The 13,902-nt window shown below is 33.7% G+C and overlaps 2 protein-coding genes across 2 annotated transcripts; both read left to right on the top strand.

Moving 5' to 3' along the window:
* Positions 1-4,778: 4,778 nt before the first annotated feature.
* LOC109799220 (receptor protein kinase TMK1) lies at positions 4,779-10,935 on the top strand. Its single transcript, XM_020359775.3, has 2 exons — positions 4,779-7,330; positions 7,969-10,935. Exons 1-2 carry the CDS (start codon positions 5,050-5,052, stop codon positions 8,499-8,501), a joined length of 2,814 nt encoding a protein of 937 aa, XP_020215364.1. The 5' UTR covers positions 4,779-5,049; the 3' UTR covers positions 8,502-10,935.
* On the top strand, positions 10,876-12,432 carry LOC109800331 (U-box domain-containing protein 21). Its single transcript, XM_020361123.3, has one exon. It carries the CDS (start codon positions 10,975-10,977, stop codon positions 12,277-12,279), a length of 1,305 nt encoding a protein of 434 aa, XP_020216712.1. The 5' UTR covers positions 10,876-10,974; the 3' UTR covers positions 12,280-12,432.
* Positions 12,433-13,902: the final 1,470 nt, after the last annotated feature.

The following is a 13,902-nucleotide window of genomic DNA, read 5'->3' as shown; positions in this document are numbered from 1 at the left end:
TAATTAAATTCGATCTCATAAAAATTACTCAGATTTATTCACTGGTGTAATCTTACGAGTTTTCTTCCAATAATTTTGTTTAAACATTTGATCAATCACCACCAACAGACAAACATAAAGTTAGTTTTGACAAAATAAAAATATTATAAAAGAAATATATCCTAAAATTTATAGTGAGTGAATGTGTGGAAACTATTTAAAGTTAATTTAGGTTAAATAACTCTCTAAACCCTTGTCATTTCACGAAATTTTTAAATAGATATTTTCAATTTTTTCAATGGGATCTTCACATTTTTTTAAAAAAATAAATAATTATTTACTCTCTTTTTTGATACATAAGTATTTACCCTCTCTAATCATCGTTTTTATTATTATTTTTATTAAATTATAACAATTTATTTTTTGATAAACCATGAAATTTTGTTTAAAAAATAGATAAATTATAAGAATTTATTTAATAAATACCCAATTAAATAGAGTTCAGTATTTGATTTGAGTTTCCAAATCTTTACGTTTAGTCTAGTAAAAGTTAATATTTGTTAATAAACCGGGACTTATTGAAAAGTTTTAAAAGTTGTTCATAAGTTTAAATTATAAAAATTTTATTTGGAAATTCAAATAGTATATTCAATCAATATTTTTGAAAGATAAGAAACATATTTATTTTCTTTAATCATAACTCTAGAAACTGGATTTAAATTTTCCTGGTAAAAGTAATGTTTTGAACTTTTTATGATGAGATATAACTTTCTCTTTTCCATAAAAGCCAAAAACCGAGATATTATTTCAGACAAACAGCTACCAACTGCCATCATACTTCTTTTTCCTCTTTTTTTTCGGTGAAACTGTTGTAATAGCTTCCCACAGATGATAATCACTTAAATTTGGAGCTATAATTAAGATTCTAAACTCATTTAAGTTTTTACACTATTGCATATTTGAAGGGTGAATACCGTAGAGAAAACAACGATAAGACAAAGAAGTTGGCAAGATTTGCATAGTAACTCAGAAGCCAGCATCAACTAATAAGCCCCAAGCCCTGAGTCCAAGAGCTTTTTGCTCCTTCCCTTTCTCATCCTTTACTAGATGACAACACTCATTACGCTAAACTAAATGAGCACGGGGTCTTCAAACCTTAGCACAAGCATTAAGTAAGCCCCTAACTAAGGGCCTTTGCATTAGTAAGGACATAATATATATCACTTTAAAGCAAGGTACAAAGGAACTCTTGCTATGAAGATGGAAAATGCTCGATCGGTATGAAATTGCTCCAACAAAGTGAGAGGGATGTATAAGCTTGATTGAAAGGAGAAGGACAATTGGAGGAATGAAATATAATTTTTAATGTTGTCCTAAGCACTACCACTAATGGGATTTACTCAAGCTAAGCTATAGGATTTCATTTCCTTCCCTAAGACTAGAAAAAGAATACGTAATATATTAGATATTATATTTTTCAATGATATAAATATTAGTAACTAGCAACAAATCGTCAAATTTATCAAATTAAACCTCACCTTGACAAACCTTACTTGACAAATTAGATGATCAAGTTGCCAATATCTACATTAATGGATTTTATAGATGTTTTTCAAGAAAAAAACTTTTCAAATCATATTATTAGACAAATTATGATAGAAGATTAGTTATATTAATAATAGGTCTCTTAGACGAACTACTTTGTTTGTGAGACAAAAATATTTAATATATATCATTTATGATATCTGATAACCAAATCATATTTGTCTATGTTATTTCTTAATAGATCGAAAGGAATAAAAACTCCAGTACTCACACTACAAAAAAAGAACACAAACATACTTTATGTTAGAGAAAGGGCCAACAAATCCCTCGAAGCATACAAAGTCTTAGAAAAAGTTATTTTTGACTAACACACAACAATTCCTTCATTTTGATATTGTAAAGGTGATGAGCAGCTTCCTTAATTAAATAAGAAATAACAATTTGGTGAAATACATTTAATGGACCAACGGATACTTATTTCATCAAGGAACGAAGATGAAGACAAATGAAGTAAGCTTGTGAGAGATACTCGAGGATTTATAATGGTCATCTTCATGAAACACCTATATAAAAAAATAAAATAAAAGATAAAATAAAATAAGCTTGAAGGTACATTTACTGCTCACATGTTGTATGTTGTTGTATGATTATAATTCTTTATACATTGACTTAGGATGGTGTATATTAATGATAAAACTATGGAAAGTTGTAATTTGTTGAAATGTAGTGAAATTGTATATGTTGGTAGTGTTGAGAATAATTGTGTTGAGAAAGCTTAAAGCATGGTATTGAGTTGTATTGATTGACTTAGGATTAGAAGAGAGGTTGTTTTAAAAGTTGAATATCCCATTGTAAGGATATGATGTTATGGTGCTCTGTAAGTCTAATTGTTAAAAACTCTTATTGAGAAATTGATTATTGAAGTGAAGTATTGAGTCTCCTCTAAGACCTTAATTAATGTGGTATGTGGGTCAGGCCAAGTCATACTGTCTATAAGCGGCCAAATGTTGATCCATATAAGGGTTAGGTCAAGTCATACATGTATAAAATGATCAATATAAATTCGTATGGGATAAGGTCATGCTATATGTATACAAAGTGACTAAACCGAGTAAGGTATAAGGTTAGAAGCCAAAATCCCTAACTAAGTACTAGAAGAGGCATAATATTTGGACGGTAGTCGGTGAACTAACTTCATAGGAGACTTAATTATGCATGCTAAGGTCATGGTAGATTCACATCTAAGCTATTATACCTTGATAGGAATAATAGACTTTCCAAGTTTAAGTGACAAAATCCAATAAATCATGTTATGTTGTGGATTTATATCCAAATTTGTTGTTAATCTAACAAGTTCAAAGAGATCATGCTATTAAGTTAGTTCAATAAGATCAAGCTATTAAAAATGTTCACCTGTGTTGTAAGAAATCTCTTTGTTGAATGTATAACGACACATGTAATTGTTGTGTTATGCATATAATGTATTGATATGTTTTACTGTTCATATGCCATGTTGAGATGTTGATAAGTTGTATGATTGTGTTGTAGGATGAGAAATTGTGTAGTTGTGTTGCAAGTGGACAATGTTGTTATGTTTGTTAAGTTGTTAACTGAAGTGGTAAAGCAATTGAGTTGTTTTAGTTGTAGCATATTAGTTCATTCTTCTATATTGTTGATTATTTTTAATATTAACTTATTCTTGCATATTTTCTTTTGGTTGAATTATGATAATCATATTTATATGAGAGTAAGATAGAGATATGCTAAAAGAGGAGTATATTTTGGGAGTCATGTTGTAAAATAGCGATGTTGTCTTAAGTTGCTCTAATGTAACTATCTCGTATAAATGTTGCTTGAAAGAATTAAAATTTTATACTTTCAATTGAATTTTATTGTAATTATGTATATATGTATCGGATCTATGTTATAATTTTATTGAAAAATTTTATGATTTCAGTCAATTAATTTATATATATATATATATATATATTGTTGCACATATATGTTTATATGTTAATCTTAATGATTATATTTATATTTTTTACTACTAGTGTAGTTGACTACAAAATGTGGGGAATTACTGAATTATTACTCTAAAAGTTATTTTTTTATAGATAGAAGACTATCTATCCTTATCATTTTATTTTCCTACTAAAGATAGGATACGACAGATAAAATTATTATATCTTCTTACACGATTTAAATAAAAAGTATTATCATTTAAAAATAGAGCAAAAACACTTTACGAACTTGCCTCTATAATCTTATTCTAGAGTCGATTTAAGTCTAAAAAATCACAGAGAAGTATAATTTTTAATTTGTATAATTTCAAAATATAAATATCATATAAGTACAATAGAACATGCTTGTGTTTGTGAGAGGGCACAAGCTCTATAAAACATCTTCACCACAATTAACTTCATTATGTTATTCAATAATTGTTCGATTTTTATATTTTATAAGTTTAACTTTGATGTCCTTATTTAGCTGTCCACGTGTTGGCTTTTATGAATCTGCTGTATCACTCTATCTTTCAATTTTATTTTTTGTTTAGCTGTCCACATGTTGCCCTTTACGTAGTATTCGCAGTCAACAAAGTCTCAGATTTTTTTTATTGGATATTTTGATTATTATTAATTTATTATGTCCAACTTAATTAACTTTTTCTACATTCACGACTGACAAGTATGTAAATAGCTTTTGTAAGGAACATACTACATTCTTTTTATAGAAATACACTTTAAAATAAAAATACTATTTAATTTGGTTTTTCAAATTTTAAATTGTTTAATTTGTTCTTATAATTTCTATAAAAAAAATGTTGATTCTTATTTTTTTCTCCCGAATTAACAATGTTAATAAAATTAGATAAAAGAATAATATTGAACATTTTAAAAATTAAATAATTAAATTAAACAATTTTAAAATAAATAGATCAAATTGAAAAACAATCTATATTATGTGTTATATTCTTAAATAGATTTAAGAATATATAGTTTTTATGTTGATAAAGAGTCAAAGAGTGAATCACAATGGTTGATTGAGAGGTGAGTTGAAATTTAAAAGAAGCATATCTTAAAGAAGTAGTATGATTAAGAGCAATTTCCCTTACACAGGTGGCAAAAAATATCTAACATAATCACTTATCAATCATTTGTTTGGATCTTCCGTAGAAGACATTTAAGCACCTAAAGTAAACTACACCAACAATACAGTCAGAAGCAGAAGCAGAAGCAGTTAAACAGATCCACACACACTGTCTTTCAAGTTTCATCTCACCACAGACAAACAAAGAAACAAACAAAATCACTCTAACTGTAACCTTCCCTCCAAGAAGCCAAGTTGGCAAGTAGACCCACAAAACAAGACAAGTAATGTAGAGACTAGAGAGTCTCATGCATTGCAATTTGCAACCGCACACGTGCTCATTACTCCCTCCCTCACTCTCTCCGTCTTCCCCTTCTCTCTCTTCACTCTCGCCACTCGCCACTCGCCACTCACCACTCACCACTCACCACCCTCATCATGAAGTCCCACATCGCTTTTCTCCTCTCATGTTTCCTAATCCTCTACGCGCACGCCCAGGACGCCCCCGCAATGCTCGCTCTTAAAACCACCCTCAACCCGCCCCAATCCCTCGGCTGGTCCGACCCGGACCCGTGCCGGTGGAAACACGTCGTGTGCTCCGAGCAAAAGCGGGTCACCCGGATCCAAATCGGTCACCAGGGCCTCCAAGGAACACTCCCCAACAGCACCGTGATCCAAACTTTGACCCAATTGGAACGGTTGGAGCTCCAATTCAACAACATTTCGGGTCCTCTCCCGAGCCTAAACGGGTTGAGTTCGCTCCAAGTCCTCATTCTCAGCAACAACCGATTCACTTCCATTCCCGACGACTTCTTCGCCGGCTTGCCGGAGCTCCAGAGCGTCGAGATCGACAACAACCCCTTCAAGCCTTGGAAATTTCCCGACACCATTGTCAACTCTTCCTCGCTACAAAACTTCTCCGCGAATTCCGCCAACGTTGTCGGAGCACTCCCGGAGATTTTCTCGAGTCTTCCCACGTTGACCCATTTGCACTTGGCCTTCAACAATCTCGAGGGTGTGTTGCCTCTGAGCCTTTCAAGCTCTCAGGTTGAGACTTTGTGGCTGAACGGGCAGAAGGGTAACAACCTTGGTGGCAATGTTGGTGTTTTGCAGAACATGACATCGTTGACGCAGGTTTGGTTGCATTCCAACGCGTTCACTGGGCCTCTTCCTGATTTTTCTGGGTTGCAAAGTTTGCAGGATTTGAACTTGAGGGATAATTCTTTCACGGGTCCTGTTCCTGGCTCTTTGTTGGGATTGAAATCGCTTAAAGTTGTGAATTTGACTAATAACTTGTTTCAGGGGGCAGTGCCTGAGTTTGGTTCTGGGGTTGAGGTGGATTTGGATTTGGGTGATGATTCGAATAGCTTTTGTTTGCCACGTGTCGGGGAGTGTGATCCCAGGGTGGAGGTTTTGCTTTCTGTTGTGAGGGTTTTGGGGTATCCTAGAAGGTTTGCTGAGGATTGGAAGGGGAATGATCCTTGTGCTGATTGGATTGGGGTTACTTGTAACGGTGGTGGGGATATTACTGTTGTTAATTTTCAGAAGATGGGTCTTGAGGGTTCTATAGCTCCGGAGTTTGCTTTGCTTAAGTCATTGCAAAGGCTTGTGCTTGCTGATAATAATCTCACAGGGTCTATTCCTGAAGAGCTAGCTTCTTTGCCCGGGCTTGTTGAATTGAATGTTACAAACAATAGGCTTTATGGGAAGATTCCTAGTTTTAAGAGCAATGTGGTTGTTACCACTAATGGGAATAAGGATATTGGGAAAGATAAGCCCAGTCCAGGACCAACATCATCACATTTAGGTCCACTAAACTTGACAACTCCAAACACAATGGAAGAAAATGGTGGGAGAAGATCTTCACATGTCGGGGTGATTGTGTTTGCTGTGATTGGTGGTGTGGTGTTGGTTTTTGTGATTAGTTTCTTGGCTTTTTGTTTGTTTAGGATGAAGCAGAAACGGCTGAGCAAGGTGCAAAGTCCTAATGCATTGGTTATTCACCCGCGGCATTCTGGATCGGATAATGAGAGTGTGAAGATAGCGGTTGCGGGTTCAAGTCTCAGTGTTGCTGATATTAGTGGAATTGGAATGCAAAGTAGGAGTGAGGCAGGGGATATCCAGATGGGTGAAGCTGGAAACATGGTTATTTCTATACAGGTTCTGAGGAATGTCACTGACAACTTCAGTGAGAAGAATATACTGGGACAAGGAGGTTTCGGAACTGTTTACAAAGGTGAACTGCATGATGGCACAAAGATTGCAGTGAAAAGGATGGAGTGTGGGGCAATAAGTGGAAAAGGTACAACAGAATTCAAGTCTGAAATTGCTGTTTTGACCAAGGTTCGCCACCGGCATCTTGTTTCTCTTCTTGGTTACTGCTTGGATGGGAATGAGAAGCTTCTTGTGTACGAATACATGCCTCAGGGGACATTAAGTAAGCACCTTTTTAACTGGATGGAAGAAGGACTGAAGCCACTGGAGTGGAATAGAAGATTGACCATTGCCTTGGATGTGGCAAGGGCTGTTGAGTATCTTCATAGCTTGGCCCATCAAAGCTTTATTCATAGGGACTTGAAGCCTTCAAACATTCTCCTTGGAGATGATATGAGGGCAAAGGTTTCAGATTTCGGCCTTGTGCGACTTGCTCCTGAAGGCAAAGCTTCTATAGAAACAAGGATTGCAGGAACTTTTGGATATTTGGCACCAGAATATGCAGGTATCTTCATGTTTTTATTCCCCTTCTCATTGAATTTATTTTTTCTTCCTTTGTGTTCTATATCGTTTTTAAATTAGAGGTTAATACATATGCACTGTCCATGTAAAATCTTATCAGAAATTATCGTTTATACAACTTTTAAGATATTTATTATACAAGTCAACAAATTTATCATACATGATAATTCATGACTAAATGAGTGTTAAAAATCTTTTCACTTTTAGTGCATATATTATTTATTTATTCTTTCAAACTATTCCTAAAGAAGCAACTAGAGATATTCAATGCGCATATTAATTATTCTTTGTAGCATTCCTAAAGAAGCAAGTAGAGATAAGCTGTTCTTGATCTAGACATTGGTTTTCTTTGAATGTTGGCCATATATTTCAACTCAATGGATAAGTATCTTTGGGAAAAGTATATCAGTTTGAGTAGCATATCAATAGCAATTTGGTGTCTAGAATGCTTTATAAGCAACTGACAACTTTCATTTCATTTGAAAGGTAACCTGATGTTTTTCTCATATCAACTGTGATAAAACTGATTTGTTCCCCCTGTAATTATTAGTATCAAAATTTTGCCGTTGATTGATTTCAAGGAAAATGTGTGTCTAACAATGTCATGGTATCTGTTTGCAGTTACAGGTCGTGTGACAACTAAAGTTGATGTGTTCAGCTTTGGGGTAATATTGATGGAACTAATAACCGGAAGAAGAGCACTTGATGACAGTCAACCAGAGGATAGCATGCACCTTGTAACATGGTTCCGTAGAATGTATGTAAACAAAGACTCATTCCACAAGGCTATTGACCACACAATTGAGCTCAATGAGGAAACACTTGCGAGCATTCACACCGTGGCTGAGTTAGCTGGCCACTGTTGTGCAAGGGAGCCATATCAAAGGCCTGATGCAGGTCATGCCGTTAATGTGCTTTCTTCTCTTGTGGAACTTTGGAAACCATCTGATCAAAGTTCTGAAGATGTATATGGCATTGATTTAGACATGTCTTTGCCACAAGCATTGAAGAAGTGGCAGGCTTATGAAGGTAGAACCGAAATGGAGTCTTCTTCTTCTTTGCTCCTTCCTCCTAGCTTGGATAACACTCATACAAGCATACCTACGCGTCCATTTGGATTTGCTGAGTCTTTCACATCAGCAGATGGTAGGTGATCATGCTTGATTGTAAATATACTTGTAACTGTTGGTGGTTCTGTAGTTTATTTCCATTCTCATTGCTTCTTGCTGCCTTTTCTATTTGAACTTGTCTATCATTTTTCTTTTTGTAGTCTCATCCACGAGAGAAAATTATCCGGTAATCTAATACTTGGACCAACCAAGTATCTATAGTCCCACTTAATTTTTTGATTCCTTCCACGGTTAATGTTACTTCTTCAGCTTTTGTTATCAACCTTTCACTGCCAAATTGAGAATAGATTCTTAACCGAATATTTATTTCTCATCTTAATGAGATAAAGCTTGAATATAACAGTTGATTGGAAAGTTATTGAATAAGATTCTGATAAAATATACCCACATTTTTGTTTGCTTTACCCATTTTTTTTGTCAGTCAACCATATTCTGTCATACATAATAATAATATACGTTAGCATAATGGAAGTGTTAGATGGTTATAGTTTTTTCTCATCTAATGCCGTGGCATAGCGGGACCATGAGAGACGTCAAAATTCAACAGATGTGTCCGTGACCATCAGGCACAGGTGCAAACTGCAAACTAAGGTAATGTAAATATATATTAGTGGAGAAAAAGGAAAAAGAATAATAAAAAAATTATAATGATTTGAGATCCATTATTCATTACATTTTATGCATGCTATATTGGTGTTTTAACTCTAAATATATTGTACAGCAGTATACTACACATCGTATGTCTAGTCTTACGTGAAATCACCTTCAACCTATTTTTCGAGCTTTTGTCACTTGTGTTTTATGATTTTCTAAGTTTTATTACTTAATTATTTTTCTTAACTTTCAAGGTTTTGCATAATTTATTACTATGATTAAAAAATTATATTTATATATTGTGATAAAAATAAAAATAAAAAATTAGGTGGCGAAGGTCGAAGCCCGGCGGTTTATGTCACCTGCTCCCCAGGTCTTTGGTTATTTTGGATATTTTTCGGTACGTATGTACGTGTATGTATATATATATATATATATATATATATAAACAGTTAATTGATTATAAATAATTAGCAAATACTTAATTATTTATATAAAATAATTTATAATTATTTTATCAATGTTTACGTAGTAATATACTTATATTTTTATTAAAGTTTAACTTTCATTTATGATCAACTAATTAAAAATCATCATAAATATGTTCTTTTAAAATAATTATTATAATCTACATAATCAATGCATTTTAATTGAACATATATTATAATATATATTATTCTATTATATACCAATAAAAAGTAAAATAAATTATATAGCACTAAAAAAAATACAATAAATTATATATAAAATGATACATTTCGTTTTTTTTTTTCAATGACCAAAACCTTAGGTGTTTCTTGGTCATATTTTTATAAGAATTAATCTAAAATATTTTTATATTAATTATTTTTTGACAATAAATATTTGTAATTAATGCATTTCGAAGAATACTTTCAAAAAAATTGTAAGTTTTGTACTAATTTAATGTCACCAATTAGATTAACTAATTTTCTTAATCTTAATAAATTAGATAATTAAATATTATATAAAAAAGAGAGTAGAAGAAGTATTATATATATAATACTTGATATAAGTATTTCAAATTTATGATAAAACTCATTCATTGAATCAAATTGATCCAATAATCCTAAATATCTCAATTAAAAAATAAAACAAAAAATTAAAAATAAGTTAGAGACCCAACCCTAACAATTGAATCGCATAATTTAAATCTTTATAGTTGAATTTAAGAGAAAATTGATTCAGTTCGTAAAGAATAATGTTATTCATACATCTAATTGTCAGAACACAAAAGATAAAAGAATAAAAAAAAAAGATAAAATAAAATAAAGATGTAATATATTATAAGTTATCATATTAAAATTATATACATTATGACATACCAAGATTAAAAAAAAAAAATAGTAAAGAAATATTACAAAATTATATAAATGTGATTATGGTTTAATAAATATGATTTGTTAGTGAGATTATAAAACTCACCCCACCTAGGCGGCTAGTGTAAGCGACGCACGCACGCGGACACGTTACTACGCTGGCACGCGCTGTGGTACACGAAAAGCTGTGTTTGTAGGTAATAGTTAGTATCTTTACTCTCATATGCAAATTAGGTAGCACCATCATTATTCCACAAACCATACCCTCCTCATCTTCAAACATTCAACGGTCAACATTCACATAGTCACATACCTTACAACATAAAAATAATATAAACTCTCTCCCTTTATTTCAAAGTTGAAACATTCCTCCTTCAACCAACACATAGCTTTGACCCGCGTACCACACCCACTTTATGATGAGAACATCCTTGTCTTACAACCTTATATAAACCAACCACTCAACCTTCTTTCCTTCATATCAAACCAACACACACAAACAAAGGAAAAAAAAAAAAAAAAAGAAACCAAAGTTATTTGCTTTGTGGTAAGATCAAGAATCAAGAATGGTTTTGTCTTGGACTAGAAGAAACGTTTTCCGCCGTGGAAGGAAGGAGAAGGCACAGCTTCAAGGTGGTGAATTGGAGGTGGAGGTTGTGATTCCGAACCACTTCCGGTGCCCGGTGAGTTTGGAGTTGATGACAGACCCGGTGACTTTATCAACCGGCATCACCTACGACAGGTTGAGCATTGAGAAGTGGATTGAAGGAGGGAACAGAACATGTCCCGTCACCAACCAGGTTCTCACAACCTTTGACATCATCCCCAACCACGTCATTCGTAGGATGATCCAAGATTGGTGCGTTCAAAACACTTCTTTTGGGATTCAGAGGATACCCACTCCTCGGATTCCTGTCTCTAGTGACGAGGTTTCCCAGACATGTTCCAAGATCATGTCTGCTTCCCAACACAGGGATCACAAGAAGTGTCAGGAGTTGGTTGGGAAGATTAAGGTTTGGGGGAGAGAGAGTGAGAGGAACAAGAGGTGCATAGTAGGGAATGGTGTTTGTAATGTTCTTGCCTATGCCTTTGATTGTTTCTCAAGTGATGATTCTATGGACAAGCATGTGGTTGTTTTGGAGGAGATTTTGGAGGTGTTGACGTGGATGATCCCACTTGGTGATTCTCAAGTGATGAGTTCACAAGCTTCTTTGAATTCATTGGTTTGGTTTCTAGAGGGGAAAGACCTTGCATCAAGGCAAAATGCTGCTTTGTTGCTCAAGGAAGTGTATGTCCAAGAATTGGCCAAGGTTTCAGGAGTTGCTGAGGCTTTGGTTAAGATGGTTAGGGAGCCTATTGGGAGTACTGCCACCAAGGCTTGTTTGGTAACAATTTTCAACTTGGTTTCATCAGAGGACAATAGAGAGGGAATTGCTGAGAGATTTGTGGAGTTGGGTTTGGTTTCACTTTTGCTTGAGGCTATTGTTGATGGAGAGAAAGGTGTGTGTGAAAAGGCACTCGGGGTGTTGGATTGCATTTGTGATTGCCAGCAAGGGAAGGAGGTCGTTAAAAGCAATGCTCTCACCTTGCCTCTTGTTATTAAGAAGATTTTGAGGGTGTCACTGTTGGCTTCAGGTTTTGCTGTGTCTATTCTTAGGAAGATTTGTGACAAGAGGGAGGAAGGGGTTCTGATTGAGGCACTTCAGGTTGGGGCTTTTCAGAAGCTCTTGGTTATGCTTCAGGTTGGGTGTGACGAGAGCACAAAGGAGAATGCCACCGAGTTGTTGAAACTGCTCAATGGTTACAGGAACAAAGCAGAGTGCACTGACTCATCATCATTGGATTTCAAGCATCTTAAGAAGCCCTTCTGATTAGTCGTAGATAGGACTGAGATTTGTTTATTTTTTTACAGGTCATTTTACTGAAACAGAATTCTTTGATGTACAAAGATACACACGTGAACAAGGCATAGAAATTGTATACTCAAACATTCAATTGATTCTTTGAATTTATTCTTTAGAAAAGTGATTCAGAAGTAATTAGTTATATATAATAATCATGGTTGTGGCAAATAAGTTTTTTTTTTTTTAATTTTTTTTATGCAATGGTAATAAGTTGTCAAAGAAGTCCAAACTAAAAGATCTTCATGCCTTAGCAGTATTATCAACAAAAATATTGATCACTCTAAGTGTGCCTTCTTCCGGCGTTTGTTGAATATTTATATATCATAAAAACTATGTTACAAATAGTACCTTCTTTAATCCAATTATCCTACACGAAAACTTAATCATGGTCAGAAGTTGAGTAACACGAGAAAATGATCTCCAATTGGTAGAACCGATAACAAGAGTCTATATATTATGAAAGACTCTATATGTGGAAGGCAAAAGTTTATTTATACATAAGAAGAATAACTATTTATTTATCAGAACTTATTATACATAGTTTACATATTTTTATAAATAAAAAATACATAATTTACATGTCTTTCATCAAATTCTAACTTGTCACACCCAACTGATATAGACCAGATTGAAAGTCACGGGATTTTGTCAAATAAAAAGAGGAATATAAAATTTTGGTGACACATTGATGCCGAAAAACACAAAACAAAACAACTGACTAAAGTTCAATCCTTTGCTATGAGTTGACACTTGGCTCCACTTCAATACTCATTAAGCACTCATTATGTACCACACAAATGTAAATATTGGATTAAATGTTTATGTCGTCTTCATAGTTTTTACTATGACTCCAATTACACCAAGTTATGAAGTGATCAACGTAAAGGTCCTTTGTTATTTGCAAATACCTTAACTACATCAAGATAGAATTATGCAAGTATATTATTGACCATGACAGGTCACAAGTCTCATCCCCATGCTCAAGGAACAAGTACAATCAAGAGTTAGAACCAATTACTGATTCCAAGTACTCCAACATTCTACTTTTTCCTTTTCACTCGCTTTGACATTTATCCTTATCTTGAGATGTTTACTCAGGTATGTACATTAAAAAGTACTTGGTAGCTTTTATCGGTAATAAAATTTTCATCTGATCATTATATGGTTCATGTTAGTAGGAGGTTACAGCCAAGATTCTCAACCTTATGGAAGGAAAACCAGATCTAATTATTGGAAATTACACTGATGAGAATTTGGTAGCATCTCTTATGACTAATAAACTTGGGATAACCCAGGTTACTACCCTTTTATTGAAAATTTCCTATTCAGCAACTTTTCATCAGATTTCATCATAACCAGTATCCCTATCATGAAATTGCTGGAAGGTATGTCATATTAAAAGAAAAAAATATTTTTTGACATACTTTCTCTTATTACTTGGAAATTGGAATTTTGTCTAGCTCACTCAAGAAATTCACTTACATCGTTATAAAGCTGTACCGATATCAAAACTGAGAGAACTAGTAATGCAACATTAATTTCATAGTGCTTTAGATTAGAACCATTATTTTTTAGCATTTAGATTACTAT

The sequence above is a fragment of the Cajanus cajan genome, chromosome 3 (genome assembly GCF_000230855.2).
Source record: "Cajanus cajan strain Asha chromosome 3, NIPB_CcT2T_4, whole genome shotgun sequence".
Lineage (NCBI taxonomy): Eukaryota > Viridiplantae > Streptophyta > Magnoliopsida > Fabales > Fabaceae > Cajanus > Cajanus cajan.
This window is presented reverse-complemented; position numbering and strand designations above follow the sequence as displayed.

Bases quoted from the DNA above. Each gene is read 5' to 3' on its own strand.
- LOC109800331 (XM_020361123.3), top strand. From the start codon at position 10,975: ATGGTTTTGTCTTGGACTAGAAGAAACGTTTTCCGCCGTGGAAGGAAG.
- LOC109799220 (XM_020359775.3), top strand. From the start codon at position 5,050: ATGAAGTCCCACATCGCTTTTCTCCTCTCATGTTTCCTAATCCTCTAC. The intron at 7,331-7,968 runs GTATCTTCATGT...ATCTGTTTGCAG, and splicing joins TTTGGCACCAGAATATGCAG to TTACAGGTCGTGTGACAACT.